The following is a 21,053-nucleotide window of genomic DNA, read 5'->3' as shown; positions in this document are numbered from 1 at the left end:
AGGTAGAGCTCGATACAGCGTAGATTGCGGTAATGCACACAAGGCTCGCCCCGGTTAAACTGCGGGTCAATGACATGGTCGCATGGACATTCTTGACCCCCCCACCATCACCACATACTAGTACACGCAGTCTATACACTCCCACACACACATATTTGGCTCCCCGATCCCTTCTACATACTCCCCAACCATCACATCCGTCATGTTCAAAAAAGACTCCCTCACCCCGGGCGCCAAATCCAAAATCAAATCCTCCGCGCAGCGCGCCATCCGCCAAAAAGTCCTCGATACCTACCCACTCCTCGAGCCGCACCTGGACGCCATCCTCCCCAAGAAATCCCAACTCGACCAAGTAAAACTGCCCGCCGAGCGCGCCACTCTCTTCTGCCTGGACGACACCCCCCTGTTCTTCCAGCACATGGACGACGCCATCATGCCCCACCTCAAGGTCGTGCACCAGTACCCCCAGTGCTTCAAGACGGTCGGCATCGACCGCGGCGCCATCAGATTCGTCATGAGTGGCGCGACGCTGATGGTGCCCGGGCTGACGAGCGCGGGCGGCAGGTTGCCCGACGCGGCCGAGGAGTTCAAGAAGGGGGACGTCGTGGTGGTGGCGGCCGAGGGGAAGTCGGAGGCCTGTCTGGTGGGCGTGCTGGAGCTGGGGACCGAGGAGATGAAGGAAAAGAAGAAGGGCCCCGCCATCAAGGAGGGGCATTATCTTGGAGATGGACTTTGGAAAATTGATTTGAGTTGAGCGAAGAGCGTGGAAGAATACCTGCAATGTTGAACTGAACGGTCGTCGTTCTCGAGTGGCATCACGCAGCAGGGTGTGACTGGCCCAAGGAGCGAGACACTGCACACCCAGATCCTGCTGCACCTGTCAGTCATCAGCGTGGCTCGCTACCAGATGGCCCGGTGACTTCTACTAGAAGCACAGACAGACTGATGACGGAAAGAGGCAACCAGCGAAAGGAGGACTCATGCACTATGCGTCGCGATCTGGCTCCTTCAGCCGCGGAAAGACTTGATTCTGGAATCGGACAATCCGCATTTGTCCTCGACCCATATATGATACTTGGATACCAGCGCGACCGAACCCGGCAAGAGTCAATCATACAACAGCTCTGCCACCTCCGCAGCTACATATATGGTGATAAAGAAGACGCAGAGAATAACATGCACCTTTCGAGCTGATTTATTGTGTACAAACTTTTCTGGGCTAGCATAGCATAAGGATACCATGGCTCCTCGAGCCCCCCCTTTCCCTTTCCCGTTCGCCGTCGCCAGCTGTGAGCAAAGTCAAATCGCTCGATTCCCCTCGCGGTATGAGGACACACAAGCCTCGCCACCACGATGATGCGCACGATGGGCCAGCATGCTCGAAGCCGGTCTCAAAATGAAAAAGCGATTGCACGCAAAGCAGAGCAGTCTCGGGCAGGTGAAGGCCACTCGTCTTCTGATAAACGCTGTCAATCTCAACAGTCGCCTCCGTTTCCATTTGTTCCCATCCCATAAGAGTGCTCACTATTGTAATCATGCTTCTCAGGAGGAGTGGAGGGTATCTCGTGGTGGTTTGATCTCTCGAAAACTCAAAAGCAGCAAAATCAAAGTGGTATCCGGTCTTCATGGTCGGTCGTTCCAAAAAATCCCGTGCGCCGTTAACATGGCTTCTTGAAATGGTCATCGACGATAAGTGTCGACGGACCATGCCGCCAAAGTCTGCAACCATTTCGAGAAGCCCGTGTTGATGCAAAAGCAAGCTGAAGTGTGTAAATATGCAAGCGATGAACCGCGTCGCCTTGGATCATGCTGCTGGGAAAAATGCGTAAATGTGCATTCTGGCGCCGACTGGAAACAACCCATATGGTACTCTGGTGTTAAAATCACATGGTCTCCACAATCATCTGGCTTGGATGGCACACTTAACCTTGATGTAGCCAAGTATGTTGCAGAACAAAGCACTCGCTGGCAAGGTACTAATATCGAGCGAGGTCGAGGCCGTGCTTTCAGCCACCCTTGTCAAACTGGGCCTTCTCATCTTCGTTGAGATTGTCTTGAATGCGCTTGCGCGACTTGAGGTTGAGAGCTCCGTTGCGCCAAGCAAGGCGAATCATCTTGAAGACCGGGCGTGCGGCGTCGGTTTCGTTGCGAAGCAGGGCGACTAGGTCTGCAGCCACGACTGCAGAAACAGGAGCGACAGCCTTCAACGCACCGTCGTAGTAGCTCAAGAGGTGCTGGAAACCAGCATCGCTGCCACGAGCCTGATCCTCAAGGGCGAGTTCCTTGAACTCGTTGTACATGGAAAGGTTGAATGATTTTACCAGAAAATTCGACCAGAAGGAGTACATCGGCTCGAGGGCGCCCTCGACCCCATGGTCTCTATCCTGGAGCGCTTCGGTGCGGGCGGTGAAGTACGGCTGAAAGTAGTGGCCAGGTTGGGCCTGCTGGGGAAGAGGCATCTGTTGACCGTCTTTCGTAAAGACAGCCGGCGTTTCTGGAACCGGGCTACCGGATGATCCAAAGGTCAGTCCCTGCAAGCGAGAGGCAAGTCTGTGCTGGTCAGCTTCTGAATAATCGCGTAATGAGTTTACATACTGATCAGAGGTCTTGCGAGCCTGTATGCCGCCACGGAGATCGTTAAGTTTGGACGCCGATCCTTGACTCTCGTTGGAAAGCGCACGCTCCACCTGGGGCATGCCAGCTTTGTCATCGGCTGTGCCCATATCGGCACGATCACGCTTGTAGATATGAATCAGACCAATTTGGTCGTCGGGAAAGACACTCTCCTCAGCGAAGCTGCGAGAAGCACTGCGGTGGTGACCGTTTGTGGCAGGAACAGTCGAACCATTCTGCATAGGACCAGATGGGATCCGATGCAGAGACTCTGGCGAAAAGGGTGAGGTCGCAGACTCTCGACGGGAGCCTTCGAAGTGTTGAGCGTAGGGGTACTGCGGGGGACGCTCATTGCCAGCATGGCCGTCATAAGGAGGAATAGCACCGAACAATGGGGGAGATGTCGGTCCATTGAACATGCCGTTGACAGGAGCCATACCCGCTTGTGGACTTCGAAGCTGACCGGGAATGAAAGGCATAGCCTCGCCACTACCATGGGGAAGATCGTGGTACTGCAGATACTCAGGCTGGACAGCTGGACCATCATTCTGCGCAGTTGGGAATCGCTCAGCTATTGGGAGAATGAAATCTTTCCAGCCTTCTTGCCGACGAATTCGCTCTTCGCCATCTTGACCGCGCATAAACTCCAAGTTCTTGACTTGTGGGCACACCATCCGCAAAGTCTCAAGAGTCTGCTCTTCGCCGGCCAGCTGCTTGATTCTCTTAAAGTTGGCAACAACGCTCAAAAGAACCCAACCTTGGGAGTCCATGTGTTTGCGAAGGTACAGATCCTTGCAAAGGTTGTCAATGGAGAAGTAGTATTCCATTTGGCTCATGACCATAGACAACACAGCATACGAGCCTAGTTGCTCATTGTACGGCATAGCGCTCATGATTCCAGGCTGCATTGGCATCTGAGGTGGCATACCGTATGCCTGCACATCAGTTTGCAAAGGCGACAGAGCCGGAGGCACACCTGCAACGTTGCCAAAGTAACCTTGTCCGTACATCATCTGCATCGGGATTGACTGGGCCCGATTGGGATTCCGATTGGGCGAAGGGTGGTTCGTCATGGAGAAGGGTTGAGATGTCTGCCGGGGACGAGGTTCACCTGAACCGGACTTGGGCAGCTCAAATCCGTTCTGAGGGAGTGGCGTGGTGTAAGAATGGCCTCCAGTATAGGTGGAGTTGTAAGCATGGCCGCCACGAGCACGATAAGAGCCTCGGCCACGCTCAGAGCCACGCTCGCGACGCGAGAGGCCTTCACCCGAGTATTCTCTATCCCTCCAAGACTCAACCTTCTCGCGTGCGTTGTCGGTCTTCTCACGGGACCACTCACGGTTGCGTGGAGGGCCGTTGCGCTCCGGACGGTTGTACTCATTTGAACGGTAGTTTGAGTGAGATGGCTTATTTCGATCGCCGGCATATTGCTGACGGGTGGCAGTATCAAGTATTTGCGGTGGAATGCTGGCTTCAGTAGCTGTCTCGGTAGTTTGGCCTACGTTCAACTCAACAGCCTTGCCGGAGCTCGCGCTAGCTGCATTCTGGCGAGAAGAAGATCGTGAAGCTTCCTGTGAGTCAATGTTGGTAGTCGCAGAGACTTCGTTTACCGGTACGAAAGGCGCGGCTGTGGTCGCCTGAGCCGAGACCGAGTCCTTGGCAGTGGGTGCTGAAGGCTTCTGAATGTTGGCTGCACTATTGTCGTGGCTTGAGGCTCTCTGGTTGCCGGCGGGCAACGAGCTTGCACGTCCCCCACGGTTGGCATCAGCCTTTCGACCGCGATCCTGATCGCCGCTCTGTCTTGGCGGAGGAGGACCCATACTGCCAGAGTTTTCATTTCTGTCGCCGTTGTTGGCGAAGTGTCCTCGACTGCCACCCTCACGCCCACCACGACCACTACGTCCGCCACGCTTAGCAGCAGAAGGTGGCAGTTGCGTCTCAAACTTGGCTGTAGGCACAAAAGGCATCTGAACCCAATTCTTACCATGGGACTTGGCGCTAGGACGAGTCTCACTCTTCTCACTTCTATCGACCGGAAGAGACTTTTTTCTCTCCTCGACGCTGGCGGTCTCAGGAGTCGGCCAGGAAGTAGCATCGCGCACAGGAGCCGCATGCTCTCGTTTCTCGCCACGCGATCCAGGGGGGGAAGACTGAGAAGACGAGAGCTCATTTTTATCGGCGGGTTTGTTCGTGGGACGAGACGTCGTAGGGATTTCACGCTCTGGGCCTGCTCTGCGTTTCTGTTCCTGATTGTTCTGCTTGGTGGTAATGGGGCCGTTCACAGCAGCGCCAGCAGGTGGCACGGCTTTCTGGGCACCCTGCTCTCGTCTCTTCGCATCTTGAGCCTCCTTTCGCTGTTGCCAGAAGTTGACGGTCGGAATGGGAGCCGGCTTGAGCTCTTTCTCAGCAGCAACAGATGGGATGGAGACTTTCTCCCAATCGTCCTCTACATCCTTGCCCTTGTCCTTGTCGCTGGTGGTTGAATCCATCTCGTTGGCAACGGATGTATCCCATGACTCAGCACGGGCCGACGAAGACTGGTTCTCGTTATTCTCCTTGCCGGGGCCGGACTCGCCGGTCGTCTTGGGGAGGTCGCCGACTGACGCTGACGACTTGTGACTGCGGCGATTGACAGGAACGTTCTCCTTGTCTTGAGACCCATCACGAATTGAGGTAGATGGGAGTTCCCAGGAAGAGGTCTTCGCATCCTTCTCTTCTGAACCAGCACTGCTTCTCGCAGGCTTTCCGTTGGCCCCATTCTGTGCATCCGGCTTCTGGCTCGGCTTAGGTATGGAATTTTGGTCGAGAAGCTCTTCTTTGACATCCTTCACAGAGGCTTGGGATGTGGAGGGCGCAAGGCCTTTGGCCGCTTGGGCATAGGAAAACGCAGGCATCGCTGGGCTGCTTGACGCTGACATTATGAACTGGCTTTTCTTGTGACTGCGACCTTGTCACACTTCCTCTTTCTTCCTCTCAAACGAGCCTGGCTCTCACCAGCCCGGAAGCTGGAACTCCGCTTCGATGTCCCAACCTGGGTGCGGCCAGACGCAGTGTGCGAGAGTGGATGTGAACGACCGCCTCAAATAGCTGAATGCTTAGTCGTCTTGAATGCTGAATACGTGATGCGACAAAGGTATTCTCGTCTTTCCAGTGAGGTTGCAGACAACCAAAAGGTGCAGAGTTGCAGTGAGGACCGTATTGAGTGTGCGGGTTTAACGACTGCGATACATCAATCGAAAGGTAGGTCTGATATGCCTGTCCGCTTTTGCAACGAAAACGGTCGCAAGCAAAACGCAATTACCAGCCGATGAATGCAGAATTGAAAAAATGGGGGGTTTGAAGCGACGTGCAGTAGTCGCCAAACGCGCGAGAGCGGGCTGACGCCTGGATTGCCGTGAAGTTGCCTTGCCAGAAACCGACGGGTTAGTGACAATCCTCCAGTCCTGTATTGAACAGGAGCCGAGAATACCGAAGTCGCAGGTACCGCTTCGCAGTGGAGGATGGTAGGCAGGGGAGGCAGCCGAGTCGTGGAGGCGTAACTCGGGGTAAGGTGACGACCGAGGACGCTGTCGATACTCAGGTCCTGGTGGTAAGTTTGAGGGACCAGGATACTGCTCGCCCAATTCTGGCCAGCAAGGACAGACAATGAACCGAGAGGATGAATTAAAAGGACAGTATGCGGCGGGATGAATGTGTGGTGGAGGAGTCAAAGGCAAAGCGTGGTTTTCGGGTAGCTGAATTTGCGCGAACAAAATTCCTTTGCACATCGGAGTGCAGTGCGGTGCTGTGCCTCACCGCAGAGGAGCAGAGTACACGCTAGCAGGTGCCTAAATACCCCTCCGGGTTCTTAGCCGCTCACCCAGCAAGCAGAATAGAACAATCTAAATCAGCCTTCACTCTAGCTACATCCACTGGCGGCTGAGAACCACCATCCACGGACTCGAAATGCTGCATGTCACAATGGAGCTAGAGAACCTCCTACAGCACCGCGGGTGAGCGCACCTCGGTACGCAAGTCTCCGACACACCCTGCAATATCCGGCCCCCAAGGGATGTGATTAGACACACAACCATTCATGGCGGGAGCTCCCAATCCAGGTCTCTTGGGTGTTCTGCTGGTGGCTCAGACCCGTTCGGGTACGGGAGCTCAGGTCCTCTTTCACTACCCCCCGGATCCACTTGCTGATGATGAGGGGCAGTTGCCGGATACTGAACAGGCGGCTGTTGATGAGAGTTCCAGCAGTGACTCGGACAGCGAGTCGTCCAGTGACGACAATGTCTTCGACGTAACACCACTGAAGCTTCGGGAAGGCCCTCGCCATGCTCAAGATGACCGATCACCCGTCACTGAGGACGATGAGGATGAACAGAACAACAAGTTGAGCAAGCTTCGCAGCAGTGAGAACTGGGAACCGTCATGGGAGCCCCTACTGGGCATTGGAGAGGAAGGTCTCGTCAGCTTATTAGCTCCAGGAAGAGCCTGGCATAAGCGAAAGTTCGAGCTGGGAATCAACGATCTGGTCTTTGTTGGCCGTCCAGTGTATGCGCATGAGAGCGGCTCGTGGCAGAAAAGGCGAAGGAAGAAGTCAAAGAAGCCTTTACCGGATGAACAAAACGACACCATCGACTCGGCACTTGAAATGGACGCCTCTGAGCAAGATGCAAATGCAGAAAAAAACTCCAAAAGCGCGCTTACCATGTTCCACGTCGTCTTCGTCATGAACCCATCGCCCCTCGAACACGCCACGCGCGTCAGAGATATGTACGATAACGTCGCCCGCAAACTCTCCAAGGTGCTCAAGTCTGAGCAAACTAGGAACGACTACGTCTGTGCCGAAGCAGACCTTATACAGAACATCAAATCATCCCACTTCACCAAACGATCGCCTACTGCAACTCTGTATAGCGACCTCCTCAAGCAGTCGACACTGGCAACCGCCCTCGCCAGCACCTATCGGGCCATATCGAAATCCCGCATCGCAGCCATCACGTTAAGCTCAGATATCTCAATCTCTCTTCAAATACCACCGCTCACCTCAACCCCCTACCTACCTTCTCTGACCGAGCCGCCTATCCAACCGGGCCTATGGCTCACCACGGCCAATGAGCCGACGTCCTCATCCGACCTCGAAACGGCCAATACAACTTCCGCCTTACAGCTCGCCAAATCCTTCACACTTCTCTTGCGCGAGCCCCCTCACAAAATTCTGAAAGATATCCAGTCCACGGGCGGTGCACTCCCACAACAACTCGTCGATTTCATCACGACCCTCCGCCCCAACAAATCCTTCCACAAAATCTCCCAGGCGACTCACCTGCCTCTCGCCGACATCCAACTCCTCTCCCGACACCTCATATACTGGCGACGTGCCATCGCCATACCACCTCTGCACCACCGCGACACCTACATAGTATCTCCCAACGCTGACATGGCCTCACTGCCCGCCGCCAGCGCCGCTTTCTCCTCCAGCTTCCCCATGCTGCCGTCGCTCCCTCGCTTGCTATCCCTCCTGTCCGCCGGCCCACCCACGCCCTTCGGCACTCTAATCCCCTCCTCGGACCACAAAGAGGAATACTACCGCGTGCTCGCCTGGCTACTCTGCGGCGGCTGGGTCACACAGCTCCGCACCTTCGGCTTCGTCATTGTCTCTCCGGCCGTGAAAGCCGCGGTTCGCCAGCAAGAGCACAACGAAAAGCTATCCTCGACGCAACGCAACCTCGAACGCCTAGACCTCCACTCCCCCAACTCCCAAAACCAACCCCAGTACCAGCCGTCCAGCACCGCCGCCTCCTCCCTCTCCTCCACCACCACCACACCCTCCCACCCCCGGCGCCCCAACCTCCCCTCCCGCCCCTCCTCCGACCACACCTCCACGACGACCACCTCGCGCCACCACCCCCACCAATCCACCCACAACCCCACGCACGCCTCCCTGATCCCCTCCCCCCTCCGCGCCACCCCGCTCGAATCCTCCTGGCTCTCCTACATCCACGCCTCCCTCCTGCAGCAGCAGCAGCACCTCTCCTCCTCCGACGACAACGCCGCTGACGGCGACCTCCATCTCTCAGACGATGCTGATAAGGCCGACGTGCACCGCGCCTGGCCGATTCTACTCAAGTACCTGAACGGGAAAGAGGCGCTGGAGGGTATGGCGGTGCGGGAGGGGTTGAAGCGCAAGCAGGTGTGGGAGGTGTTGGGGAGGGTGGGCGTTAAGTGGGGGTGGGAGGTTGGGGGTCTGGATGAGGGGATTGAAGTGGGAGGGGAAGGGATGGGAGGTGGCAAGGGGAAGGGACAGGGGGAGAGGAGCGGTGTGGTGATGAGTGTGAGGCATTGGTGAGTGAGGGTGTGAGCGTGTGTATTTGTGCGTGGGATGGTCAGGCTAGGCTGAGCTGAGCGAGAAGAAATGGAGATGGTATGGTAGGGAAAAGGCGTTTCCGGGCTCATAACCCGTTGAATTAGATGACTGGGTACATGAGAAGATGAGTCGAGGCAATTTTTTGGAGGTTGATCGGGCCTGCTGGCTAGATGCTATGTATGCTGCCGTCGGGCTTCATTTGGTAAGTGTTGAGTAAACAAATCGTCATTAAACGTCCGTGAGAAACAGAAACAACCGCTATATCCGTTCTCTACAACACCTAAGCGCCATCCCTTGTGTCTGTCGGCTTGCGCCACCGTCGCATCTGCTTTCGTGGCGTTCGTCATACATAGCCCGTCAAAACATCTCTGCAGTCCTCCCCCATCCCTCCCCTTTCAGACCCTCACTCGGTTCGCGACCTGGTCCTCCGGAACAGGCTGTTGTGTGACGATCTCCGGCCTCTCCTTGAACTCCGCACTACTGACTACAGCGTCAACGAGCCGGACCTCCCTCTCCACCACCGTGACACCCTGCGTGATGGTCCTTGCACGCTTGAAGACCCTGACCAGGTACCTCAGCATCGCTGCGATGGCACGCACTTTTTCCTCTGGAGTCCCCTTCTTGGTGTTAGCCATGGCCTTGGCCAACATGGCAGGGGTGTATGTGGGTTGTATTGCAGGCTCGGCTTCGCTCCCATCCACATTGAGGCCGTGCACGAGGTCCTCACGCTCAATGTCGGGGATGGAGTCGAAGAAGGCTCTGTAGAAGATCTCGGCGTTCTCCGGGCTGTTGGTGTTGCCGAGGCAGAAGATGCGGAGCATAGCTCGGTCGGTGGGCTTGTTGATGTCGAAGCTGTGATCGAATCCGGCTTTCTGCAGGAGCTCTAGTTTGCGTGTGAGGATCAGGTCGAAGCCCTGTCTGAGGGTGTATGATCCGCTGATGATGCCGCTTGCAACGTCGTAGACGTTGTGGTAAGATTGAAAGACTGGCTCAATCATTACCAGAGCCGCTGTCCAGTCTTCGTGACCCTTCGCGCCCGAGACGTCGAGAACTTGCTCCATGAAGCGCATTTGGAAGGCACGATCCTTGCCACGCATGTCCTCGAGGCCGGCGAGGGAGGCGGGAGCATTCTCTGCTTGGGCGAGTTGACCGAAGTTGAGCTCGGAGCCGAGCCTGATACCGTCCATCAGGAATTCACGATGCTGGTCGGTTAGCCTGTCGAGGGCCTTCACCATACCGGCTTCGACGGCGCAGAGCAGGATCATGTCATGGTTGACATTTGTAATGTCCTCGCCCTTGAGCTCCGCATAGTCTGCGGCAAGATTTGGGTCTTTACCTAGATCATTGATGATCATTGACAAGACCAGGGCGTACGCATCGTCGGGGGTATTGAGTTTACTCCAGAAGAACGTGTGCAGCCAGTCGAAGGAGTCGCGCTTGAGTGCGAGCTCCGGTTTCTGATTCCGAGTAAAGCTGTCATAGTCGTTCGTAACAATCCATCGCAGCACAAGAACACCTAGGAGCGTTCTGTTGATCTCGTCGTAATTCTTGCCATGATACAACCTCTCAGATATCGAAGGGCTTCTAGGGCGCGGTACTCCTGTCGCTTTGAGCGAGTATGCATTTTTCAATCGGTCGAGTTCGTTTGAGAACTCATCTCGTATTAGTATCAGCACTTCGTCTTCTGGCATTCGCCAGAATCTCTCGTCTGAGATAGCATGCCATAGATCCGAATCTTCCATAGCTTTACGCATAGATCCTGCTCCTATGGAGTGCGCCCTTTTCCTGGAACCGGGGTATGTCTCGTCGGACGGTTGTGTATTGGGGGCCATGTTCGGCGTATCTTCGCTTGTTTGCTTTGACAAACGCGATATGTCACCCGCATCGGGTCCAGCGGTGGGTGATGGCCTTGTTTTGCGGACAAAGGACAAACAGTCCTCGAACAGCTTGGTCAGCAGTCCTCTTCCTTCACTTGCAGATGCATCCATCGATCCTGCATGCTCTCTTGGTGTGCCGAGTAGTACGCTAGGGTATTGAGCTGAAGAGTTGGCCCAATTGATGCCGACGGCCAGGACCAGTAATGCTACAGATAGACCGAGGATGTTCCACGGACGCGTCAAGCATCCTGAGGCTGTTGAGTTCCTGTCATTCATATGATTTTGGGTACGTCCTGAGCGCCGTGCTGAAGGATGGAAGTGGTAAGCCGAGACGCTCGTCGCTGGACCTTGGGGCTGAAGAGCTGGATCTGGGAGGTTCGACAAGGTGATAGTAGAGGAGTGTCCAGCAGTGTCAATACGTTAGTAGTAGTTGAGTGCCCTCCATATGCCCTCAATGCCTAAACCTGCTACAAGGCGACCTCGAGCGTCTCCACCGCGATCGTGGAATCCTGAGGCGAATTGTGGCAGTGCGCCAAAGTCCTTGGTGAGGCTCAGAATCTCGCACTGTGCGAAGCTTCAGCCGTCGAGTCAGAACTTGTTACGGCATTACGGTCCCGAAAGACCAATTCTTCTTTGATGAGATCGAAGCAAGATTGTGGCGAGTAATCATTGCTGAAGACAGGTCGTATGAGGGCGTCAACAGGCCGTGGCCGCATCAAAACCGCTACTTCCACTTGGGTTTAGCGTCTCAGCGCCGGTTGGTCAGAGCCGCCCAGCCTTGCCCGGGTGGATCATTAGGAGAGCAGCAAACCAAGAACAACAATTGATCTGCCTGACCATCTGGTAAAGTCCTGGAAAATCTTGGGCCGCCGAAAGTGCCAGACTGTAGATGCCCCAAGCTGTATTATACAACAACCATATATACCAGGTGTCTACACCGGCAGTGCTCCAGAGCCCGAGCTGGACTCACGACTACTCTTTTCCGTCCAGACCAACGTAGTATTCGTAGCCAAACGAGCCGGAAGGGTCATTGAACCTAAGCTTCTTGTCGATTGCATCGACTCTGGCCACGTCTTCACTTTCTAGCTTGAAATCGCCTTCGAGATTGGCCTTGATTCTATCACATGATCAGTCCGTGTTTCCTTGGTTGCCAGGGGCTCACTTACCGTGATGGGGTCTTGGATTTCGGAATCACCGAACGGCCATGGGCTATTCCCCATGCGAGAGCTACCTGAGAGCCGCTCTTGCCGTACTTCTTGCCGATGTCCGTCAAGACAGTGTCGTCGATCAGTTTGGGGACACTCTCGCCTTTCTCGTAGACGGGGTTGGCATTGCCGAATGGCGAGTATTGCGTGATATGAATGCCTTTCGACTTGTGCCAGGTAGCGAAGTCCTGCTGCGCTAGATATGGGTGGCATTCGAATTGATGAGCAGCTGGTGTGATGTCCGCATTATCGAGGAGTCTCTCTAGCTCCGTCTTGTTGAAGTTGCTAACACCAATGGCTTTGGCCTTACCGCTCTTCACTAGAGCCTCCATGGCCTTCCAGGTCTCGGCAAAGTCGATATTGTCGGTCAAAATCTTACCACCGTGTTTCGGCCGCAAGGAATCTCCGCGCTGAAAGGCCGAGGGCCAGTGCATCAGGAAGAGATCCACGTAGTCAGTGTGCAAGTCCTTAAGACTCGCGTCACATGCCTTCTCCACATCATCGGGGTGGTGGCTGTTGTTCCACAGCTTGGTGGTCAAGAAGATCTCGTCACGAGGCACCCCGGCTCGCTTGATACCTTTGGCTACTGCTGGCTCGGTTCCGTACACGCGGGCCGTGTCAATATGACGATATCCAGCCTTCAGCGCTTCATAGACAGCATCTTCTTGGGCGTCTTTGTCCTGTCATCGGATGTCAGAAAGACTCGACGCGTAGCCGGGTTTACTTACTTGCCATGTCCCAAAGCCTATGGCAGGTATTTCTTCATTGTTGTTTAGCGAAAGTGTCGTTCTCGAGTAGTTGCTCAGGTACCGATACCGGGCTGGCTTGACAGCATTGCGAAGGCTGCTGGACGTAGGTCGTGTCCTGCATAGAGCTGACAACATTCTGCTCTCCTTGACTGCCTACACGAGAGTCTGGTCCTGAAAGGTTTACCCGTTGCAAGTCCGACCAGAAGGAAGCCGTGTTTTGCTGTTCCCGAGGCAGTGGAACTAGCTCCCGCGACGTGACTCGCAATCGTCATTGATCGTCGCCGCCGTGGGAGGAGGCATTCCGCCAATCACACTGCAACAAACACGCTGACTAAGCGGGTAGCCATTTTGATATGTACCACATTATCTATCTTCCCCCATACACTTGCTGCATCTTATATGCCGCAAAGGTTCTCAGAGTATCAAACGCTGGCTAATATCTAGATCTTAGATGCGAGAGATGCTTGCTGTAAACTACGGGTCCATTGTCACCGCGTTTGAAGTCTCCGCCGATGTCCAAAAGCATCGCTTCGGAGCTCATAAGAGATGTAGGTCACATTTCGGAAAATAACAAGGCAGATCGTGTTCGCTCCAGTATCGTACACAAGGTCCAGAGCACTCTCCGCCCCTGACGCACGTGACGAGCCGATAGAAGCTGGCCTCTGGACAAAGCCCATATCCTCCGCATTCGATGTGTGGTGTCAGTGCGTCTGCCAGAAGGCAGTGTGGTCCATGCTTCAGTCGATGAACGCGGCGCAAGCTTTGTTCCCGGCGTGCCCTATTGCAAACGATGCTCATTACAGTTATCAGGCCATAAGACTTGCCTAGCATGGTCCAGATCGAACAACTCGTCTCGCTATCTTCCTTCCGCGGTCATCTCTGGCTGTTCCCTTGCCTCGATCCATAACTTCCCCTGTGTAGTCTACCCTCGGACGCGCGGCTGTACTCGACAAACCATGGCCGAGCATGTTGTACCCATGCCACGCTGGTCCGGCCTCGTTGGCATAGCGAGGCTTGTTATCGCCCTGCTGGTATTGATCTTCGTTGCCACAGCTGCAGGCCTTGGAAGTCATGCCAGCTATGCTGCCTTTGGCCTGACTCTATTCACCGTAAGTGCGCAACTTATCTGTACAGCCGTGGAAACTAAAACAGCTAGGCCAGCGCGACCCTCATCATTTTTGGGTATTACTCCATCAGTCTGTGCCGCAAGCCTCAGATCTACAACGCATGGGCAGTTCTCGGACTTGAGATTCTCGGCGTCATCTTCTGGCTGGTCTCGTTTTCACTGTGTGCGGAATGGACCGCGGCTTTCAACCACGACTGGTACTTTGGCAACGACAAGACGTTCGGAGGTTGGAAGGCACCCTTCAACCCAGATGACCTCAAGTTTGACGTCTACAAGCGCGATGTGGTCGAACGCTCAACCGCTCACTGGAAAGCGAGCATCGGACTCATGGGTACTGCTGCGGGTCTGGGCGCCTTGGAATTGTGAGTTTGCTTGCTGGTTCTTCGCACCAGGCAATACTAACACAACACAGCTGCTTATTCGTCGTTACCTTGGTCTTCTTCTCGATCAGTCTGCACAAGCATAGAGTTGCTGGGAAGCCTCTCGTGTATGGAGGCTTTGGAGTTCCTCAAGCCGCAACGATTGCAGCTCCTCCAGCACCAGCTGCGGCAACGACGCCGGAGAGTAGCACGGAGAAGGAGGAGCAATCTGGGGAGACTGCTGAAGACACGCGTAAGGAACCAGAGCAGACTGGCAAGACAGATGCAAGTGCCATTGTCTGACAGTCAGGCAGTGATGCTATCTAGCCGAGCGAATGACCGATAATGGGAGAGAAACGTGTAGTATCGGAGATGATCGGACATGTCACGTCGGATCCGAGCGGCCGTTCTTAGCTACCTTGTCTGAAAACTACGATGCCAAGAGCCGGTTCCAGACGTCGAGCTTTTCCTGCATCGCCATTCGACTGTCGCCACGCTTTCATCATGACGGCTCAAGCTTGTTCTTCCCAATGACGCCCCAACTGACACCCCCCAGAAAATGGCTTACTCGGTCTGATTCAGGAATTCGACGCCGGCGTCAGGATGCTTTTCAATAGTTATCAGGTAATCCGAACTTCTCTTCTCCGGACTCCAGCCCTTCTGTGATTTCCAATAGCTCGTACTCACCGCTCCCCGCGCAATTCCCTTCTGGACAACCCACCCACATATATCTGAATCGCGAGGCGTGATGTTCAAGATGTCATGTATCCTACGCTAATACAGATTCTCCCTCCCAACCACACCCTTCTCCGTCTTGCACCATGCTAGTCCGCTCACCCAGCGGCGAGCCCTGGGCGCTGCCACCCAACACTGCAGACAGCACTGCAACCACCGGACCCGTGCTCACGTCCGCCAGCGACGCTCTCGAGCTCCAGCCCACAGCTCCCGCCGCCAAAGCGCACGAGCAAAGCTCACCGGCCGCGGAAGAATCAATGGAAGCCCGCCTCGAGCGCATCGGAAGAGAACGCCCCCCTTCCTTCCCCAGCCTCTTCGCCGAGGTCATGTTCTGCTTCTCGATCCTCATGTCGCAGATCCTAACCGAGTTCTTCGTCTCGGGCTTCACCGTCATCGTGCCCACCCTGATCGCGGCGCTGGACATACCACAGAACTCGAGTGTCTGGCCGGCCACGGCCTTCTCGCTGGTCATTGCTAGCACGCTGCTCGTCTTTGGTCGGCTCGGCGACATGTGGGGAGGCTATCCCGTCTACATCTTCGGCCTCGTCTGGTTGACGGCGTGGAGCCTGATCGCTGGCTTCTCCATCAATCCCATGATGTTGATCTTCTGCAGAGCGCTGCAAGGGATTGGGGCAGCGGCGTTCTTGCCCACGGGCGTCATGCTCATTGGCACCGTGTACAGGCCAGGGCCACGGAAGAATATCGTCTTTGCCCTGTATGGAGCATGTGCCATCATTGGCTTCTTTCTTGGTATTTTTGTCGCCGGTGCGGTGGGTCAGTATCTGCGTTGGGGCTGGTACTTCTGGATCGGTACCATCCTGTCGGCCCTCACGTTGGTCGCCTCAGTTTACTCGATCCCAAGTGATCGCCAGCAGCGGCTCAACAACAAGATCACTATGGATTACTGGGGAGCATTGACGATCGTGTGCGGTCTGGTCCTTGTCGTCTTTGCCATTACCGAGTCAGCACATGCCAGCAATGGATGGCGGACCCCCTATATTCCAACACTCTTCGTGGTGGGCTGCCTCCTGCTGATGGCTGCTGTATACATTGAAGGCTGGGTTGCTGAACTGCCCATTCTTCCCGCGGACATCTTCGCAGTCAAGGCCATGACTCCCTTGATCATAGCTCTCATGCTGCTGTATGGAACTATGGGGATATTCTTGCTGTACGGCACGCAATACTTCCAAAGCATCATGGGAGCCTCGCCGCTCCAGGTTGTTGCTTGGTTCACACCCATGGCGGTAGGCGGAATTATCATCACCGCAGTTGAAGGCTTCACACTTCACCTCATACCTGGTCGCATCTTACTCTGCATCTCTGGCCTGGGCGCCATCGGGTCTCAATTGCTACTGGCCCTCATCCCACTGGGCGGCAGCTACTGGGCCTGGATTTTCCCAGCCTGCATATGTGGCACCATTGCCATTGACATTTCATACACAGTCATGACTGTATTCATCACGACGACACTGCCGAGTGCCCGACAGGGCCTCGCCGGCGGCTTGATCAACTCGGTTCTGCAGTTGGGCATCGCAGTCTGTCTTGGCCTTACCGACATCGTTCAGTCATACACCATGGATTCACAAGGGCTACGCCAGAGCTACAAGAACACCTTTTGGTTCGGTGTCGCTGCTGGAGTGGTGAGCTTCATGCTCATGGCTATTTGGGGTGCCGTTCCCAAGGCTACGAGCGATTTGACCGCTGATGAAAAGGCGGAGCTTGAACGAGCTGCCAGTCAGGCCCCGGCGTAGGGGGGCGTTTCATACAGCGATGCATAGCGGCGGCGCTTTTGGGTACAGGGCGAGGACAGTAGCCCGATAGATGTTTTTCCTTTAGATTTTCCAATATTATTGTACGTAAATAACGTTCTACTTGGCCAACTCTCGTGTATTATTGCGGAGGCTGAGGTTGCTGTTGTTCGAGGTTCTGGTTTGATGTTCGCAGCCAGGTTCCGGGGGTCCCGGGGGTTTCGGCTATACGTGTCGCCTAAAACTGCGTAGCCAATGAGGCAGCCACAGCCACGATTTCTCCTGTTACCTCTTTGCGTTACGCTCTGCATCGCTCGCATTCTGACGAGATCAGGCACGCGACCACCTCTATCTCACCTCATCACCACTATTCTTCGAATTTTTGATATTCCATCGTCCCTTGCTGAGATCGTGTGAGAGCTGTGCAGATGGGTTTGCGGCTTCATCAGGCTCAAATTGCTGCGACCACCGTCTTCAACCTTCGCTGTACACCAACGTCATCCTGTTTCATGCCCTCAGCATGGCACTCAACACTCTGACTACAAGCGCCCGGCGCTTCTCGAAGCGCGTTCTTTGGTCTTACTTTGGGGACTGGATTGTAATGGCCGTCATCCTCGGCCTTGCTATAGGTTTCCACAACATCGATGGCGCAGGGTCGCGGCATGCGTTCGCCCTGCAAGATCCTAGCATCTCATATCCTCACACCGAGGATCTGATCTCCAACCCAGTACTTTATGTCACATCCGTCGTCATTCCTGGAGTACTCATCGCATCAATCTGCCTAGTCTTCGTGCCAGGCATCACTGCCACTCGATCCATGGCAGCAGGGCCACTGTGGCAAAGAAAGCTGTGGGAGGTTCATGCTGCGTGGCTTGGGCTGGCACTTGCCTGCCTATCGGCTATTGCTATCACTAATGGACTCAAGCCCTTGGCCGGCAGACCTCGTCCGCACCTCCTCGCCGTTTGCGACCCAGACCTGTCGACCGAAGCCATTGACAGGTGGAGAGTGGGAGGTCTCGGGACAGACCTGAACTCAGCAGTACCCATCGTTGTCTCATGGCACATCTGTCGCAACACCGATGCGAGCGAGATGAGAAATGCTTTCGCCAGCTTCCCCTCTGGTCACGCGAGCACCAGCTGGTCTGGCCTGCTCTACCTCTCGCTCTTCCTGTGTGCCAAGTTCGGCATCAAGATCCCAGTACTGCGCGTGCCAGCAATTAGCTCGCAGTCACGGGTTCCAACTCCACGCAACCAAGGTGCCGCACCACCAGCATACCTCATATTGCTCGCGTTTGTACCAATTGGTGTGGCTTTCTTCATCTCGGTCTCCCGCTGGTTCGACTACCGCCACCACGGCTTCGATATCATTTCTGGCGCAATCCTAGGCGTTTTCACTGCTTGGATCAGCTTCCATCTCTACCAGGAACCCATCTCGACTGGCGATGGCTGGGCTTGGGCATCCCGGAGCAGGAGACATGCTTTTGGTCTGCCCGTCGGATCCACATCTGATGCTGAAGACAATGTATGGGACGAGTCCTCGCCTTCACGAAGCAAAGACGGTCCGAGCACAGACGTCGAAAGCAACCCTCGTCAGTCACCTGAGCGATTCGAGATGAATCGCGGCCGTCAAGGCTGGCCACAAGGCAATCAGAGTGCACCAGCGGAAGTCTGAGACACCTAGAAGCTTCACACCAAGCATCAATATTGTTTCCACTGACATCTACTTCGCACGCAAGTCGTCATTGCCGTGAATGACTGGGCAAAAACGTCATCATCGAGCTCATTGAGTGTGTCCGAATATCACATGAAACTAAGACGTGAGTATTTTTGGAGGACATGGCAGTCTAGATCTGAACTTCCAGCGTATCACGAGCCGTGGCCGTTGGCTGCTTCAGTGGGTTGCGTTTGTGCTTGCCCGTCAGTGAACGTCACAGTCCTGGTGGCCAGAAACTCCTCCAAACCCCAGGATCCATTCTGACCTTTGCCAAAGCCACTACCCTTTGTGACTCCCACTGGTATGGTTGCTGTTGTGATTCCATCAGCTTCAGCACTCGTATAAAGCATCGGCACTTACCTTCATCGTGTCCGGTACCAAATGGCAGATTGATATGCGTCTGGCCAGCCTCAATCTGACGCGCAATCCTCAATGCTCTAACAACGTCCTTGCTCCAGACACCAGCCGCCAGGCCATACTGCGTGTCGTTTGCCATCTCCACCGCCTGTTGGTCGCTATCAGCAATGTACAACGCGAGGACCGGCCCGAAGGATTCCTCGTCCGATATCTCTGCGTCTTTCGGCACTCCTTTCAGGATGACCGGTGTCATCATCGTCTCTGACCGCAACTGCACATCGCCAAACATAACCTCAGCACCTTTAGCCACGGCGTCCTTAACCAACTTCAGTGTCCTGCTGGGACCTGCCGAGCCAATCGCGCTATGACAGTCCCACTGGGCAGCCACAGCCTTCAAGACTTCCAGAAACCTACCCTCCACCTCTCGCCTCACAATCACCCTCTCTGTGCTGAAACAAATCTGTCCATGATGCACGAAACCGCCCATGACCGCAGCCCTTGCCGCACCCTCCAAGTCTGCATCCTCACAGACCACCAATGCACTCTTGCCCCCGAGCTCCATCAACATCGGTTTCAGGTACTTTCCTGCCAACGCCCCAATCGCCCTCCCAACCGCCGCACTCCCAATAAACTCCACCTTTCTCACCGCCTCATGACTCACCAACACCTCGGTCACTGCAGCCGCGTCCTCCCTCCCACACTGCACCACATTCAACACCCCTTTCGGTAGTCCCGCCTCCCAAAACAATCCTGCCAGGAAATGGTGCGTCCGCGGGCTCTGCTCGCTCGCCTTCAGGATAACCGTGCAGCCCACAGCGAGCGGCGTGTCGATGGCGCGACAGGCCAAAAACAACGCCGCGTTCCACGGCGGAATGCTCAGCACTGGACCAATGGGCGCTTTGTAGGCTAGCGCCGTCATCCCGGGCGTCTGCACCACCGGCAACTCCCCCGAAAGCACCGTCGTGATGCGTGCAGCCATCTCCTCCAGGTGCGCTGCCGCCCAGATGACGCCCTGCATGGCCCACTGCGCAGGGCAGTTGGTCTCTTCCACCTGCAGCCTGACTAGCTCGTCCTGGTGGGTGAGGACCAGGGCGGCGGTCTTTTGAAGGATGGCACGGCGGGAGCTGGGGGTGGTGAGGGACCAGGTTTTGAAGGCACGTTGTGAGGAGGCGGCGGCGACGGCGGCGACGGAAGGGGTGCAGGATGTGTAGGTGCTGTAGGGGACGGAGAGGTGGGCGGAGTGGTTGGTTATGATGGTCGCGGAGGGGTCGTCGTGCGGCGCATTGTCGATCATGAGCGGGAGGTGAGGGAGCTTGGACATGGTGGGCAGCGAGGTAGTGATAGTGATGGCTGGAGAAGAGGGGAAGGTGACAAAACACTGGTTGCAATTGACGGATGTATGGCTTCAGAGAATGCTCGATCTAGAGGGGTTGTCCAGACTCTGGACCCAGGATTCACTCCCGAATATATATATGTCGCGTCCCTTCCCAATACAACGGCCAGGGCCTCCCACCGTAGCTCCCAGACCCTGTCCGCGTGCAGTCCACATGCCAAGATCCCACCATCTACTTCACGTTCGTGCACTGTACAACCGGAGGGTATTCAGGCTGCCAACTCACTCCACCCCAGGACACAGCTGCACAGCGTCACATTATTAAAACTCACCCAGACCGCCTCGCTGCGGTCAAGCAGGGTTGAGCAGAGCAGACAAGCGCACTACAATGCCAGACATTTCCGTGTGACAGATGGCCGAATAACTTCGCCTTACCCGAAACCACACGGGTTCCAAGCGTGAGACGTGAGAAAAAGAGCGTGGAGTCGTTGGAGTCGGTTGGGGCCAATGCGGGTTGGATAGGCAAACAAGGGGTTGGCAGCCTCGTGGGACGCCTAATACTGGGGGCTTGTACGGCCGGGGGTTTGTGTACACTGTATATATGCAGGGGCGCCGAGAGGAAATGGTAAGTGAACCAGGGGTTGGCTGAGGCGCTATTGTTTGCTTGCGGAAGAAGGGGCCATGCCAGAGAGACACTGTGCGTATATGTATGTAAGATAGTTCGAAAACACGATCGAGGTCTATATTTGATACATAGATAACATTGCACGCTCGCAAGACACATTTCTTGAGACCCTACTCTGAAGCAAGCCCCCTTCCTTTGCCCTTTTCCTCCCTCTCTCCCCTTGAAGCAACAGGTTTTCCCCCGCCCGCTCCCCCCCC

The 21,053-nt window shown here is 55.4% G+C and overlaps 9 protein-coding genes across 9 annotated transcripts; 5 read left to right on the top strand and 4 right to left on the bottom strand.

The window, feature by feature from the left end:
- Positions 1 to 202: 202 nt before the first annotated feature.
- Positions 203 to 754, top strand: HMPREF1541_09154 (uncharacterized protein; the record flags this gene model as incomplete). Its single annotated transcript, XM_008713829.1, has 1 exon — positions 203 to 754. The coding sequence occupies one exon, from the start codon at positions 203 to 205 to the stop codon at positions 752 to 754; it is 552 nt and encodes a 183-aa protein (XP_008712051.1).
- A 1,252-nt stretch (positions 755 to 2,006) lies between these two features.
- HMPREF1541_09153 (uncharacterized protein) lies at positions 2,007 to 5,507 on the bottom strand (the record flags this gene model as incomplete). The annotated part of the gene is made up of 1 exon (XM_008713828.1): positions 2,007 to 5,507. The coding sequence occupies one exon, from the start codon at positions 5,505 to 5,507 to the stop codon at positions 2,007 to 2,009; it is 3,501 nt and encodes a 1,166-aa protein (XP_008712050.1).
- A 1,181-nt stretch (positions 5,508 to 6,688) lies between these two features.
- Positions 6,689 to 8,950, top strand: HMPREF1541_09152 (uncharacterized protein; the record flags this gene model as incomplete). Its single annotated transcript, XM_008713827.1, has 1 exon — positions 6,689 to 8,950. The coding sequence occupies one exon, from the start codon at positions 6,689 to 6,691 to the stop codon at positions 8,948 to 8,950; it is 2,262 nt and encodes a 753-aa protein (XP_008712049.1).
- Positions 8,951 to 9,363: 413 nt separating this feature from the next.
- Positions 9,364 to 10,800, bottom strand: HMPREF1541_09151 (uncharacterized protein; the record flags this gene model as incomplete). Its single annotated transcript, XM_008713826.1, has 1 exon — positions 9,364 to 10,800. The coding sequence occupies one exon, from the start codon at positions 10,798 to 10,800 to the stop codon at positions 9,364 to 9,366; it is 1,437 nt and encodes a 478-aa protein (XP_008712048.1).
- A 1,017-nt stretch (positions 10,801 to 11,817) lies between these two features.
- On the bottom strand, positions 11,818 to 12,934 carry HMPREF1541_09150 (uncharacterized protein; the record flags this gene model as incomplete). Its single annotated transcript, XM_008713825.1, has 3 exons — positions 11,818 to 11,962; positions 12,012 to 12,730; positions 12,779 to 12,934. 3 exons carry the CDS (start codon positions 12,932 to 12,934, stop codon positions 11,818 to 11,820), a joined length of 1,020 nt encoding a protein of 339 aa, XP_008712047.1.
- Positions 12,935 to 13,755: 821 nt separating this feature from the next.
- Positions 13,756 to 14,587, top strand: HMPREF1541_09149 (uncharacterized protein; the record flags this gene model as incomplete). The annotated part of the gene is made up of 3 exons (XM_008713824.1): positions 13,756 to 13,908; positions 13,956 to 14,287; positions 14,338 to 14,587. The coding sequence occupies 3 exons, from the start codon at positions 13,756 to 13,758 to the stop codon at positions 14,585 to 14,587; spliced, it is 735 nt and encodes a 244-aa protein (XP_008712046.1).
- Positions 14,588 to 15,105: 518 nt separating this feature from the next.
- HMPREF1541_09148 (uncharacterized protein) lies at positions 15,106 to 16,770 on the top strand (the record flags this gene model as incomplete). The annotated part of the gene is made up of 1 exon (XM_008713823.1): positions 15,106 to 16,770. One exon carries the CDS (start codon positions 15,106 to 15,108, stop codon positions 16,768 to 16,770), a length of 1,665 nt encoding a protein of 554 aa, XP_008712045.1.
- Positions 16,771 to 17,287: 517 nt separating this feature from the next.
- On the top strand, positions 17,288 to 18,439 carry HMPREF1541_09147 (uncharacterized protein; the record flags this gene model as incomplete). Its single annotated transcript, XM_008713822.1, has 1 exon — positions 17,288 to 18,439. The coding sequence occupies one exon, from the start codon at positions 17,288 to 17,290 to the stop codon at positions 18,437 to 18,439; it is 1,152 nt and encodes a 383-aa protein (XP_008712044.1).
- A 194-nt stretch (positions 18,440 to 18,633) lies between these two features.
- HMPREF1541_09146 (uncharacterized protein) lies at positions 18,634 to 20,159 on the bottom strand (the record flags this gene model as incomplete). The annotated part of the gene is made up of 2 exons (XM_008713821.1): positions 18,634 to 18,791; positions 18,842 to 20,159. The coding sequence occupies 2 exons, from the start codon at positions 20,157 to 20,159 to the stop codon at positions 18,634 to 18,636; spliced, it is 1,476 nt and encodes a 491-aa protein (XP_008712043.1).
- Positions 20,160 to 21,053: the final 894 nt, after the last annotated feature.

This window comes from Cyphellophora europaea, assembly GCF_000365145.1.
Source record: "Cyphellophora europaea CBS 101466 unplaced genomic scaffold supercont1.10, whole genome shotgun sequence".
Taxonomy (NCBI): Eukaryota; Fungi; Ascomycota; class Eurotiomycetes; order Chaetothyriales; family Cyphellophoraceae; genus Cyphellophora; species Cyphellophora europaea.
This window is presented reverse-complemented; position numbering and strand designations above follow the sequence as displayed.